Source organism: Papaver somniferum, chromosome 8 (genome assembly GCF_003573695.1).
Source record: "Papaver somniferum cultivar HN1 chromosome 8, ASM357369v1, whole genome shotgun sequence".
Classification (NCBI taxonomy): domain Eukaryota; kingdom Viridiplantae; phylum Streptophyta; class Magnoliopsida; order Ranunculales; family Papaveraceae; genus Papaver; species Papaver somniferum.
In genome coordinates, this window is record NC_039365.1 from 35,318,191 (window position 1) to 35,331,467 (window position 13,277).

At 37.1% G+C, this 13,277-nt stretch overlaps 2 protein-coding genes across 5 annotated transcripts; one reads left to right on the top strand and one right to left on the bottom strand.

Annotated features, from left to right (window-relative positions):
* Positions 1-977: 977 nt before the first annotated feature.
* LOC113305925 (snurportin-1-like) lies at positions 978-5,014 on the top strand. Of its 4 annotated transcripts, none has more exons than XM_026554913.1 (8): positions 978-1,094; positions 1,221-1,612; positions 2,909-3,095; positions 3,188-3,438; positions 3,528-3,642; positions 3,953-4,045; positions 4,218-4,361; positions 4,562-5,014. In XM_026554913.1, exons 2-8 carry the CDS (start codon positions 1,239-1,241, stop codon positions 4,676-4,678), a joined length of 1,281 nt encoding a protein of 426 aa, XP_026410698.1. In that variant the 5' UTR covers positions 978-1,094; positions 1,221-1,238; the 3' UTR covers positions 4,679-5,014. The 4 variants fall into 4 exon arrangements, with proteins under 4 accessions (XP_026410698.1, XP_026410699.1, XP_026410697.1 ...); XM_026554914.1 differs by having other exon boundaries at positions 983-1,094; positions 1,224-1,612; XM_026554912.1 differs by lacking the exon at positions 978-1,094 and having other exon boundaries at positions 1,110-1,612.
* A 110-nt stretch (positions 5,015-5,124) lies between these two features.
* LOC113305926 (arginase 1, mitochondrial) lies at positions 5,125-8,404 on the bottom strand. Its single transcript, XM_026554917.1, has 7 exons — positions 8,175-8,404; positions 7,822-7,964; positions 7,563-7,722; positions 6,686-6,819; positions 6,277-6,486; positions 5,850-5,960; positions 5,125-5,554 (listed from the first exon to the last, which is right to left on the bottom strand). Exons 2-7 carry the CDS (start codon positions 7,960-7,962, stop codon positions 5,294-5,296), a joined length of 1,017 nt encoding a protein of 338 aa, XP_026410702.1. The 5' UTR covers positions 7,963-7,964; positions 8,175-8,404; the 3' UTR covers positions 5,125-5,293.
* Between the last annotated feature and the right edge of the window lie 4,873 nt (positions 8,405-13,277).

Genomic DNA, 13,277 nt, shown 5'->3' on the forward strand with positions numbered 1-13,277 from the left:
TAATAAGACAAAAGCTAGGTCATTTTGAAGTAAAATAAGCCACCCCTTAACCATGTTTTTTCTAAATGGCTAATATACCCTTGTTTAATTAACACTAAAAAAATCTGATTAGGTTAGTTAATTGAGTTTAGATTAATTAATCGAGTAGATTAAAACTTATGAAATTTTGTTTTTGATTGAACTTATGTGGGAAGATTTTTGATGAATATTTTTTGTTTTTGAGAATATCTTTTGCAACGCAAATGAAAGCACACTACCCAAACATTTCTAAAAAGGGGATTGCAAAACTGTTGTATAAAATCATACTCAAAATTGAAGAATTTAATCAATACTTTCAGTTCTGAAATTATGAAAAGTCGGCAGGGTCGACGGATGAAGAAGATGCCGACTAACTTTGGTCGGCATGCTTATTGATTCTTACCTTGCCGACTAACTTATAGTCGGCAAGGTCGACAAAAAATACCCTGCCAACTATAGGCTCTTCGACATACAGAGAATGGTGTTACAAATGCATGATTAGGCGGCAAGGTATAAGGATGGATACCGTGCCGACCCTGTAAATGCTAATTTCAGAGATGAAAAGTCGGCAAGGTACAAGGATGAATATCGTGCCGACCTTGTAAATGCTAATTCAGAGATGAAAAATCGGCAAGGTCGACAAAAAAACACCCTACCGACTGATACTAGTCGGCAAGGTTGATAAATAAATACCCTGCCGGCTGTTGATAAGAATATGAAATCATACATGATTTGAGATTGGGTATGATTTCGTACCCAATCTCAAATCACGTAGTCACAAATATTTTTTTTTAGTTTCGTTTTGATTTTTGACTTTTGATTTCATCACATTACGATAGAGTTTTGAAGATATATTTTGAAAATTATTTGGGTGATCAGTCGGCAGGGTATCAATAATAAGAGTGATTTGGTATTTTAGCATCTTTTAAACACCCCTTAACACACTATCTTGAAGGGAACAAAATGGATAATGGGTATACCCCAATCACGCCTGGAAAATTAATAGGTGTCCATTTTATTCTTTATCTACTAGCTTGAAAGGAAATTGAGATTTAACTTACAAAAGAAGGGATTAGGTATTCAATGTTTATGCTTGTACTGCATGTTAGGATGATACTTCTCTTCCAGTTCAAGCTTTCATAATTAGGCATGTTGATTCTCTGCCATATCCTGATGTTTTTTGGTTGGTGGTGTTTGTTTAGCAGGAACGCGGCTAAGGAATGGGTGGATTAAGCACAGAAGGGAGAAGACAAGGGTTTAAGAGATTAGCAATATCAGACCAACAAAGGAGAAGAGAAATAGCATTACTTCGTCAATCTCAACAAAGAAGAGATTCTCAAAATCAAGCTCGTTCTTTAGCTTCTTCTGTTATTTCTCTTCCGACCCCATCTCAACATAATAATCAACAACAAGAAGAACAACCCATTCATGAAGAATTAGAAGAACCAGAAGCTGAATCGTCATCATCAACTAGGGATTTTGATGTACTCGGAGCTTCTAAACTTAAAGGAGCTGAAGCGCGTAAATGGTTTTCTCGTCAACTCATGCTTCCTGAATGGATGATTGATATCCCTCCTCGTTTAAATCATGATTGGTAATGTACTTTTCTGATTTAATTTAAGTTTTACTAGATTTACCCAAATTGGTTCAGGAAAAAAGAAAAAAAAATTGAACTTTGGAGAAAATTAGGGTTTATGAAAGCCAAAGAATTGAACTTTATTGGTGGAACTGGATATTTAGACTAGTAGTGAAATAAAGATGCCAGAGAGTCAGATTGCCGAAATATTGGATAAACTACAACTTCAGTAGGTTGTATAAGAATATGCATTAATAGGCTGGTAATATGCTATGTTTACATCTTACAAGATTATTAAAAGTGGATTGCAAGATTATTAAAAGTGGATATTGCTGTGGACATCTAGAATTTTCAGTATTTCCGTTTTACTTCAGAATAACTGCAGTTGTTTGGATGTGAAATATCATTTAGACTATTGATCTGGGTGAAAATCAGATCCTCAGTAGTTATATGAGAAACCGTTGGAGAAGAACCTGTCTGAGATCAAAGAACTAGGGTGTTAGATAGCTCTAATATCTTTTCGATTGTTTCGTTTTTTTGCTCGACTCGCCCTTAGCATCTGTGGTCAGTGTTTAAAAAAGGGCTTCGCATCACGCATTGAGGCGCGCATTTTTGCGCCTCAGCCCCAAAATGCATTGGTCTTATATTAGAAAAAGAAAGGCTTTGATGAAGCCTAGTAAACAAGTCCCAGAGTCTGTTCAATTGTTTTCTAACTGCTACTTCGTCCTCTTCTCTTCTGTGATAATCACTTATATTCTTCAAACAAGGCTAGCCAAGCAGAAAGTCTATGAAAACATATACAACTTTGAAGCATAGAACTTAAGTTCAAGGTCCAACTAAGAAAGGAGAACCATTAGTGTGTGTGCAGTGCTAGTATTGTGATAAGCATTAATCTATTTATATTGTTAGATAATTTGTGGCGAAGCGCGTCTATAACGCGTAGATGCGGCATCATGCATTGCTAGGAGAGAGCATCACCTTACATGTTCGCTTTCTTAAACATTGTCTGTGGTCAAAGTCTTTTTTTTTTTTTTTTTCCTTTCTTGTTTTTACTCCTACATATTCTAGTTGGTCATTATTTGCTTATTTTGACGACTCTCATAACCTCGATGCTAATGCAAAATACAGTAGATAACAAACCTCAAATGGATAAAACGCACTTGGCACCATAGTCATCGAAATAAACCCGTTTGAACACAAGATCTTTAGCTTTGAGAAATTAATTTTCTGGTATTGATGATATGTTTCTAAACATTATAAAGATTGGTTCTGAAGCTTATGCTTTTTCATGTTGAAAATTTGGTTTTTTTGTAGGTATGTTTACGCAAGACCATCTGGTAAACGATGCTTTGTGGTTTCTTCTGATGGAACAACAGTTAGTAGGCTTCGCAATGGTTCGATCTTACATCATTTCCCATCTGTCTTGCCAAATGGAGCCAGGACAAGGGATAATTCTGGTTCTGCGCAGTCTTACTGTCTCCTGGACTGCATATTTCATGAGGTGCGACCGAAGTAGTTCAAATTTTCTTAATCAATATGCATTTTAAGTCTAAATTTACCCGATTAATGTTTATAGCTGGCTTTTCTTTGCAGCATGATCAAACTTACTACGTGATTGATATGATTTGTTGGAAAGGTTATTCGTTATACGACTGCACTGCTGAGTTCAGATTTTTTTGGTTGAACTCCAAGCTTGTGGAGACTGGGGCTTGTAATACACCGTCAATGTATCATAAATATAAATTCAGTGTTGTTCCCATCTATGACTGTGAGCAGATGGGTTTGCAGACAGCATATATGGGTACTGTACCATATGTCAAAGATGGACTGTCGTTTTACAACAAGTAAGATTCATGTCATTGAAACTGACATTTCATTTTGACAGTGCTTTTGTCATTCATATTAGTTATTGGTGGTTTGTTTTCTCTCTTAGGCATGCCCATTATCATACAGGAACTACACCACTAGCATTAGTCTGGAAAGATGACAATTGTAGCCAATACGTAATTGACACAGATAGTAAAGGACAAATTCCTCCTCATCAACAGGTATGCTTATCTTACAATCGTGTATTGAAGCTTCCTTGATATCTCTGGTTTTTCTTCCTCATGAGAAACTTTTAAGAAATAGCTTCTTGTATCACCACTTCCCTCCGATTTCCGAGATCTGTTTCCTCCACCCACTTTTGTACAGGAAAATTCACAATTGAAGTTTGAGTGTCAATATGGACTAGTGCCGTCATCCATTATTAATTCTAATTAATGAGATGGAGTTCCTGTTTATTTTCTTCTCTCAGACTCTATCTTGAATTATTAAAGTTATAGTTTAAGGTACTGACTTTCTTTCTTATATAATTAGGTGGTTTTGATCTTGAATGAAGATGGAAGTCTTACTACATCAGATGATCCTCCAATTGTCTTTGGGTGCTTAAGTCAGGAGTTTATCCTAAAGGTTTGCTCTTTAAAAGATTATTTACGTTATAGTGAGGACACAATTTAGTGAGATTTCTTATCTAAACATAACACATAGCAAATCTGGCTCGAATTGTTGCAGTTAGTCTTCTTTTACATCCCATTAGTTGCAAATTGAGCCTATGAACTAATGGTTCTCTAATTTGGTGCAGTCTGATCTTAAACCAGGAAATTTTCTGCGTTTTACAATTGGTGATGGAGGCATGTCTTTTGTTGATGGGAAACTTGAAAGGGCTGATTTACACTACACCAACCAGGCTTACCATGCACGTGCTTCTGCAGACAGTTATTCTAAGGTTGGTAGGAGCTTTCAGTTTATTTTATATTTATTCTAGTAAAGGATACAAGCTTAGGGTAAATTATTCTGAAACTTTTTTTATTGTTCTTGCTTGGGCTGCCGGGGTGGCTGAAATGTCAGAATTCAAATTTATTTATCTTGTCAATCAGTTTGAAATTCTTATACGGATTGAACTTTTTTCTTGAAATGCACGTGCAGATCCTGTTTCAGTACACTGCCCGGCATTCTCCCTTAAAAATTGAAGACCTAGTTGCATCCCTGGGTTCCTCGGAGGATGTAGCGGAGGAAGCCAAAGATGTGGAGATGATCGGATGACAAAGATGCAATGGCGGGTGTCATTTTTTTTTACCAGCCATGCCTCCATGTTGTTTTTACAATACCCTCGTAGATAACAGGGCGTCTCTCCAGTTACTTCTGTTTTTTTGAAGCAATCTCTCCAGTTACTGTCAGAGAAGGAAGGACTAACTTTTGAAGAAAAGAATCTGTAATGTAAAAAATTTGAGTGTTTTAAATATCTTCAATTGTAATCTGTGCTTCCTCATTTTAGGAAAATCATCTCTAGTTATCTATACAAGTTGTTCAGTTGGGAGACATTAATTGGCACTAACATGATGTCCTTACCGTAATTTTGGGCATAAATTTTTTTCCTGACCCAATCGCAATTCTGGTCACTTTTTTTGTGACCTAAAGTCAAAATATCCTTTTTGGTTTTTCTTTTTTTTTTCCCCGCTAATAACATCTCCCATAGACAAAATAAAGAGTAAACAAATGGAAAAATATCTAAAGATGTTTATTTGGTGCAAGAGAGTTAGGTGGAGACAAATCCAAACCCATGAGAGAATGACTGTCCAGATTACAAATGCGGTGCTGCCAAACAAAAATGGGCAGGCAATAGCGTTATCAATAAAATGGACGGCAACAACATTTTGCTTATTTTGATATCTTTGCTGTCAATTCTCTTACAATCTTGGCAGCAACCATCGCAGTCATGCCATCAACAGTGTCACGTTGGGGGTTGAATTCGACAACATCCGCACCTACAACATCACCTTGGAGATTCTGTAGAATATTAAGGACATCACGGAAAGAAAGCCCTCCTGGCTCAATATGAGATACCCCAGGAGCAAATGCAGGGTCCAGACAATCAACATCTACTGATATGTATACACCTTTTACGCCCTCCCCTAATTTCTGTCCAAAATCGCAACAAAATTCTTCATGGTAAGTTGCTTTGATTTTCTTTTCTCAGCGACAGTATAATCTGTGCTCTTAAATTACCAATTACTTTAATATCTGGAGGGTCAGACTAATGTGGCCAGCACAGTAGTAATGAGCAAGGACGAGGGGTATACAATGATGGGAAAGTATCCCCTTGCATTTTCACTCCATCAGGAAAGTTCCAAGAAAAACAAAAGGAAATAGGACCTAGCAGCTATCAGGAAACAAACGATCATCCATAATGTTGGGAAGCATAAGAAAACCTTACCAAATTCTCCAAAAGGTCACGATCCCGGGAAAATGTTCGCATTTCATATTGCTCTACTCCATATTTTTTCCCTTGCTCACGCCCTTCGCTTGTAATTGATCTAATTCCAACCTAATATCCAGCAAGGCAAAACAATTACTAATAGCGAAATGCATCAATCTGTTTCTAGATGTTGAAGATAAAAAAAAGAAGCTCGTAAATACTAAAGTTCGCTAATTAGTCACTACCCACAAGAAAAAAGAAATTTAAGCATGAGATTTGCAACGAATTCCTGGCTTCGCAGTAAAATAATGAAAAACAGATTACTAAGGAAGGTTCCAGACAATAAGATGGTTGCAGATTGAACAAGTTGTTGTTTGTTTTTTTATTACATTCACAGAAGGATGTAATACAAATCGAAAGAACAACGTAGATAAATAAGCCTCACCTGCAAAAGGCGTCGTGCATATCCACCCTCCATTATTCGAGCAAAGGAAGAAGCATGTGAGTACTTGTTTCCCTCAAAACAATGATAAATATCAGGATGAGCATCTAAATGAAGAATGTCTACAGGTCCACCAAGCTTTTCTGATACAGCTCTTACAACTGGAAATGATATCGAGTGGTCACCACCTAAGACTAATGGGCGTAGTGGATCCTGGAGAAGCAATTACAAAAATGTCACATACAAGAATAATCATTGGAAAAAACCCTGAAAATAGTGATATGGAGATAACTATTACTCAAGGATAATTGGAAATGACTAATCCTTCACCAAACTCACATTTGGAGGCCATTAAATGAGAAGCTAATACAATAAAATTCTAAAAACACCAATGTATGGCAAGTTAGCTTACCTGTTCCATCACCAGTTTGACGGAATCACTTATAATTTTCATCAATCTATCATCATCTACGCCACAATCTCGGATCTCTTGAACAGGTACATCACCGACATCACTTAACACCCTTGGATCATTTAATTCTTTACCTGTAGAAAGATTTCCAAAAAGAATGCTTAAAGGCTTATTTTAACAGAGTGCATACAATCAGCAAAACATAGACTAAATGTGATTTCTCCAGGGAAATTATCCGCCTAGTATGTTATTACATAAGTGAGCATAATTAAGCATAAAGTTGCGCATCGACACAATAACTTATAGTGGAGCGAGACCTATTATCTCTACAACCATAATCAAAGCTATTTATTAAAGAGTGTAAAATAGCAAATGAACTTTGCCTTTTCAATGGATTGTTCTGTTCTTGTTAATTTTTGTTTTCACCAATTGGGTGAAACTGGGTGATACAGTTTCTAATCTTCAAGCTAAACAGTTACTGATACATAAGTTAAGACACTCACGCTGCTGAGAGGAGATAATCACAGATTATATGTTCGCCAAGGCTCTGACAAGCAAGATACGAACACTCACTTGAACTACTAAAGCTATGAACCACATTTCTTATAATTGTATTCAGTATAATATACCAGTATTCGACCTAAAGTTACTTACACAACCAGGAAATAGCCACACACTCACGTGCATCTGTGCTAACAGATAGCGTAACTCGTAAGTGAATCCATTTAGTTCTCTAATCTTTTGCTTTGTGGATATGTGGGGGCGTGGCACAGAATCCAAAACCTCATGATAGCAATTAAGAAAGTGTGTAATTCACCATTGCCAGGTAAGGAAAGCAAACATTATAGTAAGATTCCAATTTTAGGAACATCATTACCTCCTTCAGTGGTGGCATTTGTGCTCCCACACCAAATCGCTTCCCTTATGCGAGGAGGAGCAAAAGCAGGTCCTTGAAGGAAAGACGAGTTGTGTCCTAAGGGAACTCCAAGCAGTGATGCTGATGCCACGGCACCTCCTAAAGCCCGTACAAGCTCTCCCTGTCGCATAAAACCAATATCAACCTCAATTCTCTAAATTGTTCCATTCTAAAAGCATTTTACAATATTTAGAGCACTTAAACTGCTCCTTAAACGTACCTTGAGCTTAGCTCTCTCACGAATGAGAGTTAGCGAAGCGTCTATAACACGATTTTGCCCATTTTCAATCAAAGCTGTTGGGACATTTGCAGCATGTAGTTTCTGCCAAGTGTGGATACCCCTCCTCCCTAATTTCCACATACCTATTATATCCAAAATCAAATCTCCAGTGTATCAAGTACATAAACAAATTACAAGTCTAAAAAAATGTAATTGTCATCCCTAATAACTGGTAAAAACAGCATGATTTCTATCTTAATCAAAACAAATATTTCAGATTAGAAGCTCATAAGAACTACCTAAAACATAAGCAAACACTAAAATTGAAAAATAAAATAAAATGGATTTAATACCTGTAGAGATAATTTTGAGAAATTTCTTTGAGCTTAGAGAAATGGGTTCTCGTTTCTTTTTTCTTTTAGGGTTCTGTTATGTAACAGAGAGAGAGAAACAGTAAATGGAAACTCTGTGTGTGGTGATGATATACGATCAGTTCTGTTTTTGCTGATTTTTGCAGACAGAGGAAAAAAGAAACAGAAAGCACTAATTGGAGGCGTATGTCTTAAATAAAAGGACAACATTTGATGAAAGTAGTTTGTTTTGGTACGTAATCATAGTTTAATACGGAAGTGGATACGAGGAGGATAACTGTTAATCCGAGTCCTCATTTTGCTTAATTTATTTAATCGATCTCGGTAGGGTAGGGTGTTTGCTATGTACTTCGTGCCACCTGACGTTCTGGGAATGGGGTAGACCAAAGAGCCTACTGGAGGTGCAATCCAACGCAAACAAGTGTCTGGTAATCTGAGATTTGTTGTTGGTTCAGTAAATCTTAATGCCCCAGGCAGGGCCCATCACACAGCATGGTCAAAACCAACTTCACATTTTTAGTGGTAAAAAATTGAGAAGTGTGAGACCCATTGGTGGGAAGTCTTAAGATAAAAAAAGTCCTACTTTAAGGTAAATTTTTTTCTAAATTTCAGGTTTTAGTCGTGTCGAGCGATTAAAAGATTGGGTATTTTGACGGTTTATTTTTATTTTGATTTTGGTCGGCGAAGAATTTAGTGTTTACGAGTTTTGAGATTAGGTCACTGACACACCATCCAGTAACGCTCGGATCAATGATTAGAAAAATATTGTTTCAGATTATCAAACGCTTTGAAAACATCAAACTCATTATTTTGAAAAAGAAAAAAATGTATGTTGGAGAGGATCCAAAAGTTATTTTTCTGCAAATCTTCTTTTCGATTTCCCATATCTAATCATATTTTATTCACATGTCTAACAGACATCCAAACGTCTTAACTCTAGAACTACCCCTATATCCTCTATCCCATTCTCTCAAGTTTTCGTACAAGTGTAACACATTCACCGTGCAGATTTTCTGCAAGTTCAGATTGATGAGCACGCTTCACTTTCTCCTTCATCTTCTTTTCCTAAGTTGTATCTTCTCCAAAAAACTCAGTTCTTTCATGGAGCCTCAAGCCACGGAGGTTTAGCAAGTCATGGAAAGAACTTCTCTATCAGGAAGGCTTAAAGATTTAAGACAACATATTCTATCGACTGAAGAATTAATTCAAGGAGCCAACCTATGGAAATTGTGTTTTTAGGCGATGTCTACACTTGTAAGGATTATACGGTTGCTAAGTTAGATGAGGATCTCAAAAATCTATGGATCAAAAGTAAATACATCTATATTAAGAAGGAATATTGCTACATGATTAAATTCTACATTCAGGAGGAGTACGACATGGTCTTCAAACTTTGGCCATGGTTTATAAAAGGATACTTACTAGTTATGGAACCATGGAACCCAAGGATTCCAAAAAACAAAATAGACCTCAAGTAACAACTTTTCTGGCTAAGATTATACAACATGCAACAAGAGTTTGAAAAGCATCAGCAATGGGTGAAGTTATAGAGTTAGATCCTCATGATTGTATTGTTCCTAAAAGTAAGGTGCAGAAAGTCAAGGTTCTTTTAGATGTAAGAGATCCATTAAGAAGAGGATCCTGGATGAAAAATTCAATGGGTGAAGAACTGTGGATTAGACTTTTTTTTAAAGTGAAACAACCGTTTAATCTTTGTGGGTATTGCTACACTATTGACCACCAAGATCAAGAGTGTGAAACTATATCAAACTTCTGACTACATAAACAGAAAGGTTATCTGTATTCAAGCTCAATTATCGATCCCAATTATTGGAATAATCCCGATACTCGGGGTGTCAAAACAAGCAATAATAGGGGAACTTAGATGATAAAAGAACATGAGAATGAACATGCAGCCAATGCAACTAATAATCGGGTGTATACAATTAATGAAACTCATGAAATAGCAGCACATCACTCAAGAAAATCTCATTAGCTCATGCTACCCTGCGCAAGTTTCTGCACAAGTGATGACCTGTACTAATGAACAAAACCAGCTGGTGAATAGTGAAGTTAACTCACTAACTCGTACTGAGCCAGCTACTACTCTGGGATGCAATCAACAAGGTATGATTCAGATACACTTTAATAGAGGAAGAGATAAGGATGATATTGTTCATAGAAAAGGAAATAAAACTATAATGGAAGAAGGTGGTCCAAGTAATTCTCAAGCTCTCCAGAAATCAATATATATCCCTCAAATATCTTGAATTACACTTCCAATTTGATCTTCAATCGGGATAATTTTATGGGTAACAACAATTTGAATGATGAAGAGGGTATTGATCCAAATTTGATCAGAGATTACTTGAAAATGTGTGAATTTGATGTCACTTTTGATAATTATAATGTGGATAATATAGATCCAGATTACATCCACCCAACGAGATGCTACAAGGAACCAATACATAACCTAATTAAACATTTTGAACATCCTTCTCAATCATGAGCCCAAAATTCCTCAAGTCAAAATGATCATTCCAAAGAAAATTCTCAGATAGTTAGTGACGATCAGACTGAATTGCCTAACTCCATTCCTTCTTATCATGGGAAAATGTCTGAGCAAAACTACTCAAAGAGGTTTAAACGAAAATCTTCAAGTGTGGATAATCAGGGAACCTTCATTCTAATTTCTCAATTTATTTACCGTCTTAGTCAATTTTCTTGCATTTCTTCATTTTCTTCTTCCTATAATTTCAGATCTAGTATTCTATTCACTATGAAAATTCTTAGTTGGAATATTCAGGGCTTTGCTTTCAAAAGAAACTAGAGATCATCTAGCAGACATTATTAAACATCATAACCCAAATATAATCTTTCTTGTCGAAACTAAAATTGAAGAAGATAGAGCAAAATTATTAACCAGACCTTACTGCTATCAAAATTCTTTATTTGTCAGTTCAATAAGACCGTCTGGAGGGCTCATTCTTCTCTGGAAAAATGGTTTTGTTAGAGCATTGCTCAGTCGAACTCACAAGTGTTGCTATATCAAGATTGTTGTCAAATTTAGTTGTCAGAACTCTATCTTGATTTCTAGTATTTAATTAGTTAAGTCTCAGTCTAGGATAGAGGTAGTTGAGAAACGAACTAGTCATCATTTGCGTTCTACCATTTGAAGGAGAAGATCAACCAAAGCTTTTGGAGAACTTCATCAACAAAAGGTAAGTGAAGACTGAACTACCTATTTCTCAAGTTATATTAACCTTTCTATCTTTGAGACGATTGTCGTTGTAGTTACCTTAAATATAAAAGAGATTAGAAGTGGGATTCTAAAGTTTCTGAAAGTGATTTACGAGAGGTTGAGCACGAAAAGTCTTCGCCTAAACCATGCACAGTGGCCGTTCAAACGCTTATTCAGTCACAGGGAAGAAATTTAGGGTTGGTCTTAGGGAGGGAAGCAGATGACGAGAAAAATCAGAGAATTCTAGGGTTTGAAGAATAATTGCTCTGATAGGTTATGAGAAAGTTATCGTAGCTTGGAGAAATAGATGACCTATTTATAACTGAATTCTCTAATCTCGGGTCGATGAAGATAAGGATTGCTTTCCATGCCGTGCGGAGCAATTCTCCCGTCTCTTCAGGAATAGAGATAAACTAAGCTGAGTTCATCTCATTATTCCACCGCCTTTACTCTCTTTTTCGGTGACCAATAAGCCGGGTATTACTCACACGTGCCGTAGGCCGCCAGACCAAGACCCTAATTGTTATATCGTCATTTGTGTGAAGATGAATCATCCTTTGTGATGACGTTTTAAGAGGGAGAAATATTCTTTAGTCGAGCTGGCCGAGATAGAGAGATATTCTATGATTTGTAAGAATTACTAGGATGAGTCACGTGAAAAGGCATGGGATGCCTTAGAATTCGTGTGGATAAGAGACTCGATTCCTACATGAGGCTCATGCCTTCCATGGGGAATAGTCAGCCTTATCTGATATTTCCAGAGAGATTTGAATCTCTTTTTGAAATCTTGAGGAGAGATTTTGCAGAAAGATTTGAATCTCTCGGAGATTTTGCGGAGAGATTTGAATCTCTCCAAGATTTTGCATACAGATCAAAATCTCTACGAAGATTTTCTTGATGGACATGAATCTCTTTGTGGTCAGCTGGGACTCATCCTGGAGAGAGAGAAAAGGATTTGTATGCCCGATTAATGCCTCTGCGAGACTTTGACTCACTTGTATTTGACCAGCGTATCTTGCAGAGATGTGCTAGGAATCAACTGTGTGTCCATGTGATGGGCCAACAAGACCAGTGCATCTCAAAAGGATGTTCTTGGAGTCTTTCAAAAGGGCCCGGAGGCAGAATAGCCAGCGTATCTTGCGGGGATGTCCTAGGAGTTATTCAGAAACCTCAGTAAGTCGAGTCAGAGCCTAGAGCAGACATGTCTCGCGATGATGTATTAGGAATCAGTCCTTGATCTCAAATAGGGTGAGTCGTGCTTATAGGAGCTATGCATATATCCGCTCTGGGTCATAAGTTCAAAGGGGACGTGTTTACGCATCTACAGAGCTTACATAACCAGCAGCATCTCGTCAAGGATGTATACTAGGAATCATGGCATCACAATCAACTGCGTCTCAGGAAGACATGCTGGAATTGTGGCTATTCTGGTTTATAAGTCTACCAGGGACGTTTTACGCTCTACACAACCTACGTGACCAACAATATCTTGTCGAGGATGTGCGCTAGGAGTCACGGCATCACGACCAGCAGTGTTCCGCGGGGACGTATACTAGAAATCGTGGCTAAAAATGCATCAAGGGCCAAGGGCTTAATCTCTGGTGAGAGTGGATATTTGTATATGGTCTTGAAATGACACTTTTTCCCTTATCCAAATTTTACCATCTACATTAACTCCCCTACTCAGAGTAGAACCTTGATTGTTCTATGATGAGTATATAGATGGTTACGAATCGTTCAGGCGCGAAATTGCAAATTTTTTTTGCGGAGTCCTCGAAGTTTAGTCTTCGTTTGTTCTGATTATGAACTTGAAATCCACTCTGGACTTGGAATTTCTTGTGAAT

Excerpts from the sequence above, each read along its gene's own strand:
- LOC113305925 (XM_026554913.1), top strand. The coding sequence starts at position 1,239 with ATGGGTGGATTAAGCACAGAAGGGAGAAGACAAGGGTTTAAGAGATTA. Across the intron at positions 1,613-2,908 it reads CCTCGTTTAAATCATGATTG|GTATGTTTACGCAAGACCAT; the intron begins GTAATGTACTTT and ends GTTTTTTTGTAG. Across the intron at positions 3,643-3,952 it reads AAATTCCTCCTCATCAACAG|GTGGTTTTGATCTTGAATGA; the intron begins GTATGCTTATCT and ends TTATATAATTAG.
- LOC113305926 (XM_026554917.1), bottom strand. The coding sequence starts at position 7,962 with ATGTGGAAATTAGGGAGGAGGGGTATCCACACTTGGCAGAAACTACAT. Across the intron at positions 7,723-7,821 it reads GTGAGAGAGCTAAGCTCAAG|GGAGAGCTTGTACGGGCTTT; the intron begins GTACGTTTAAGG and ends TTTATGCGACAG. Across the intron at positions 5,961-6,276 it reads ATGCACGACGCCTTTTGCAG|GTTGGAATTAGATCAATTAC; the intron begins GTGAGGCTTATT and ends GCTGGATATTAG.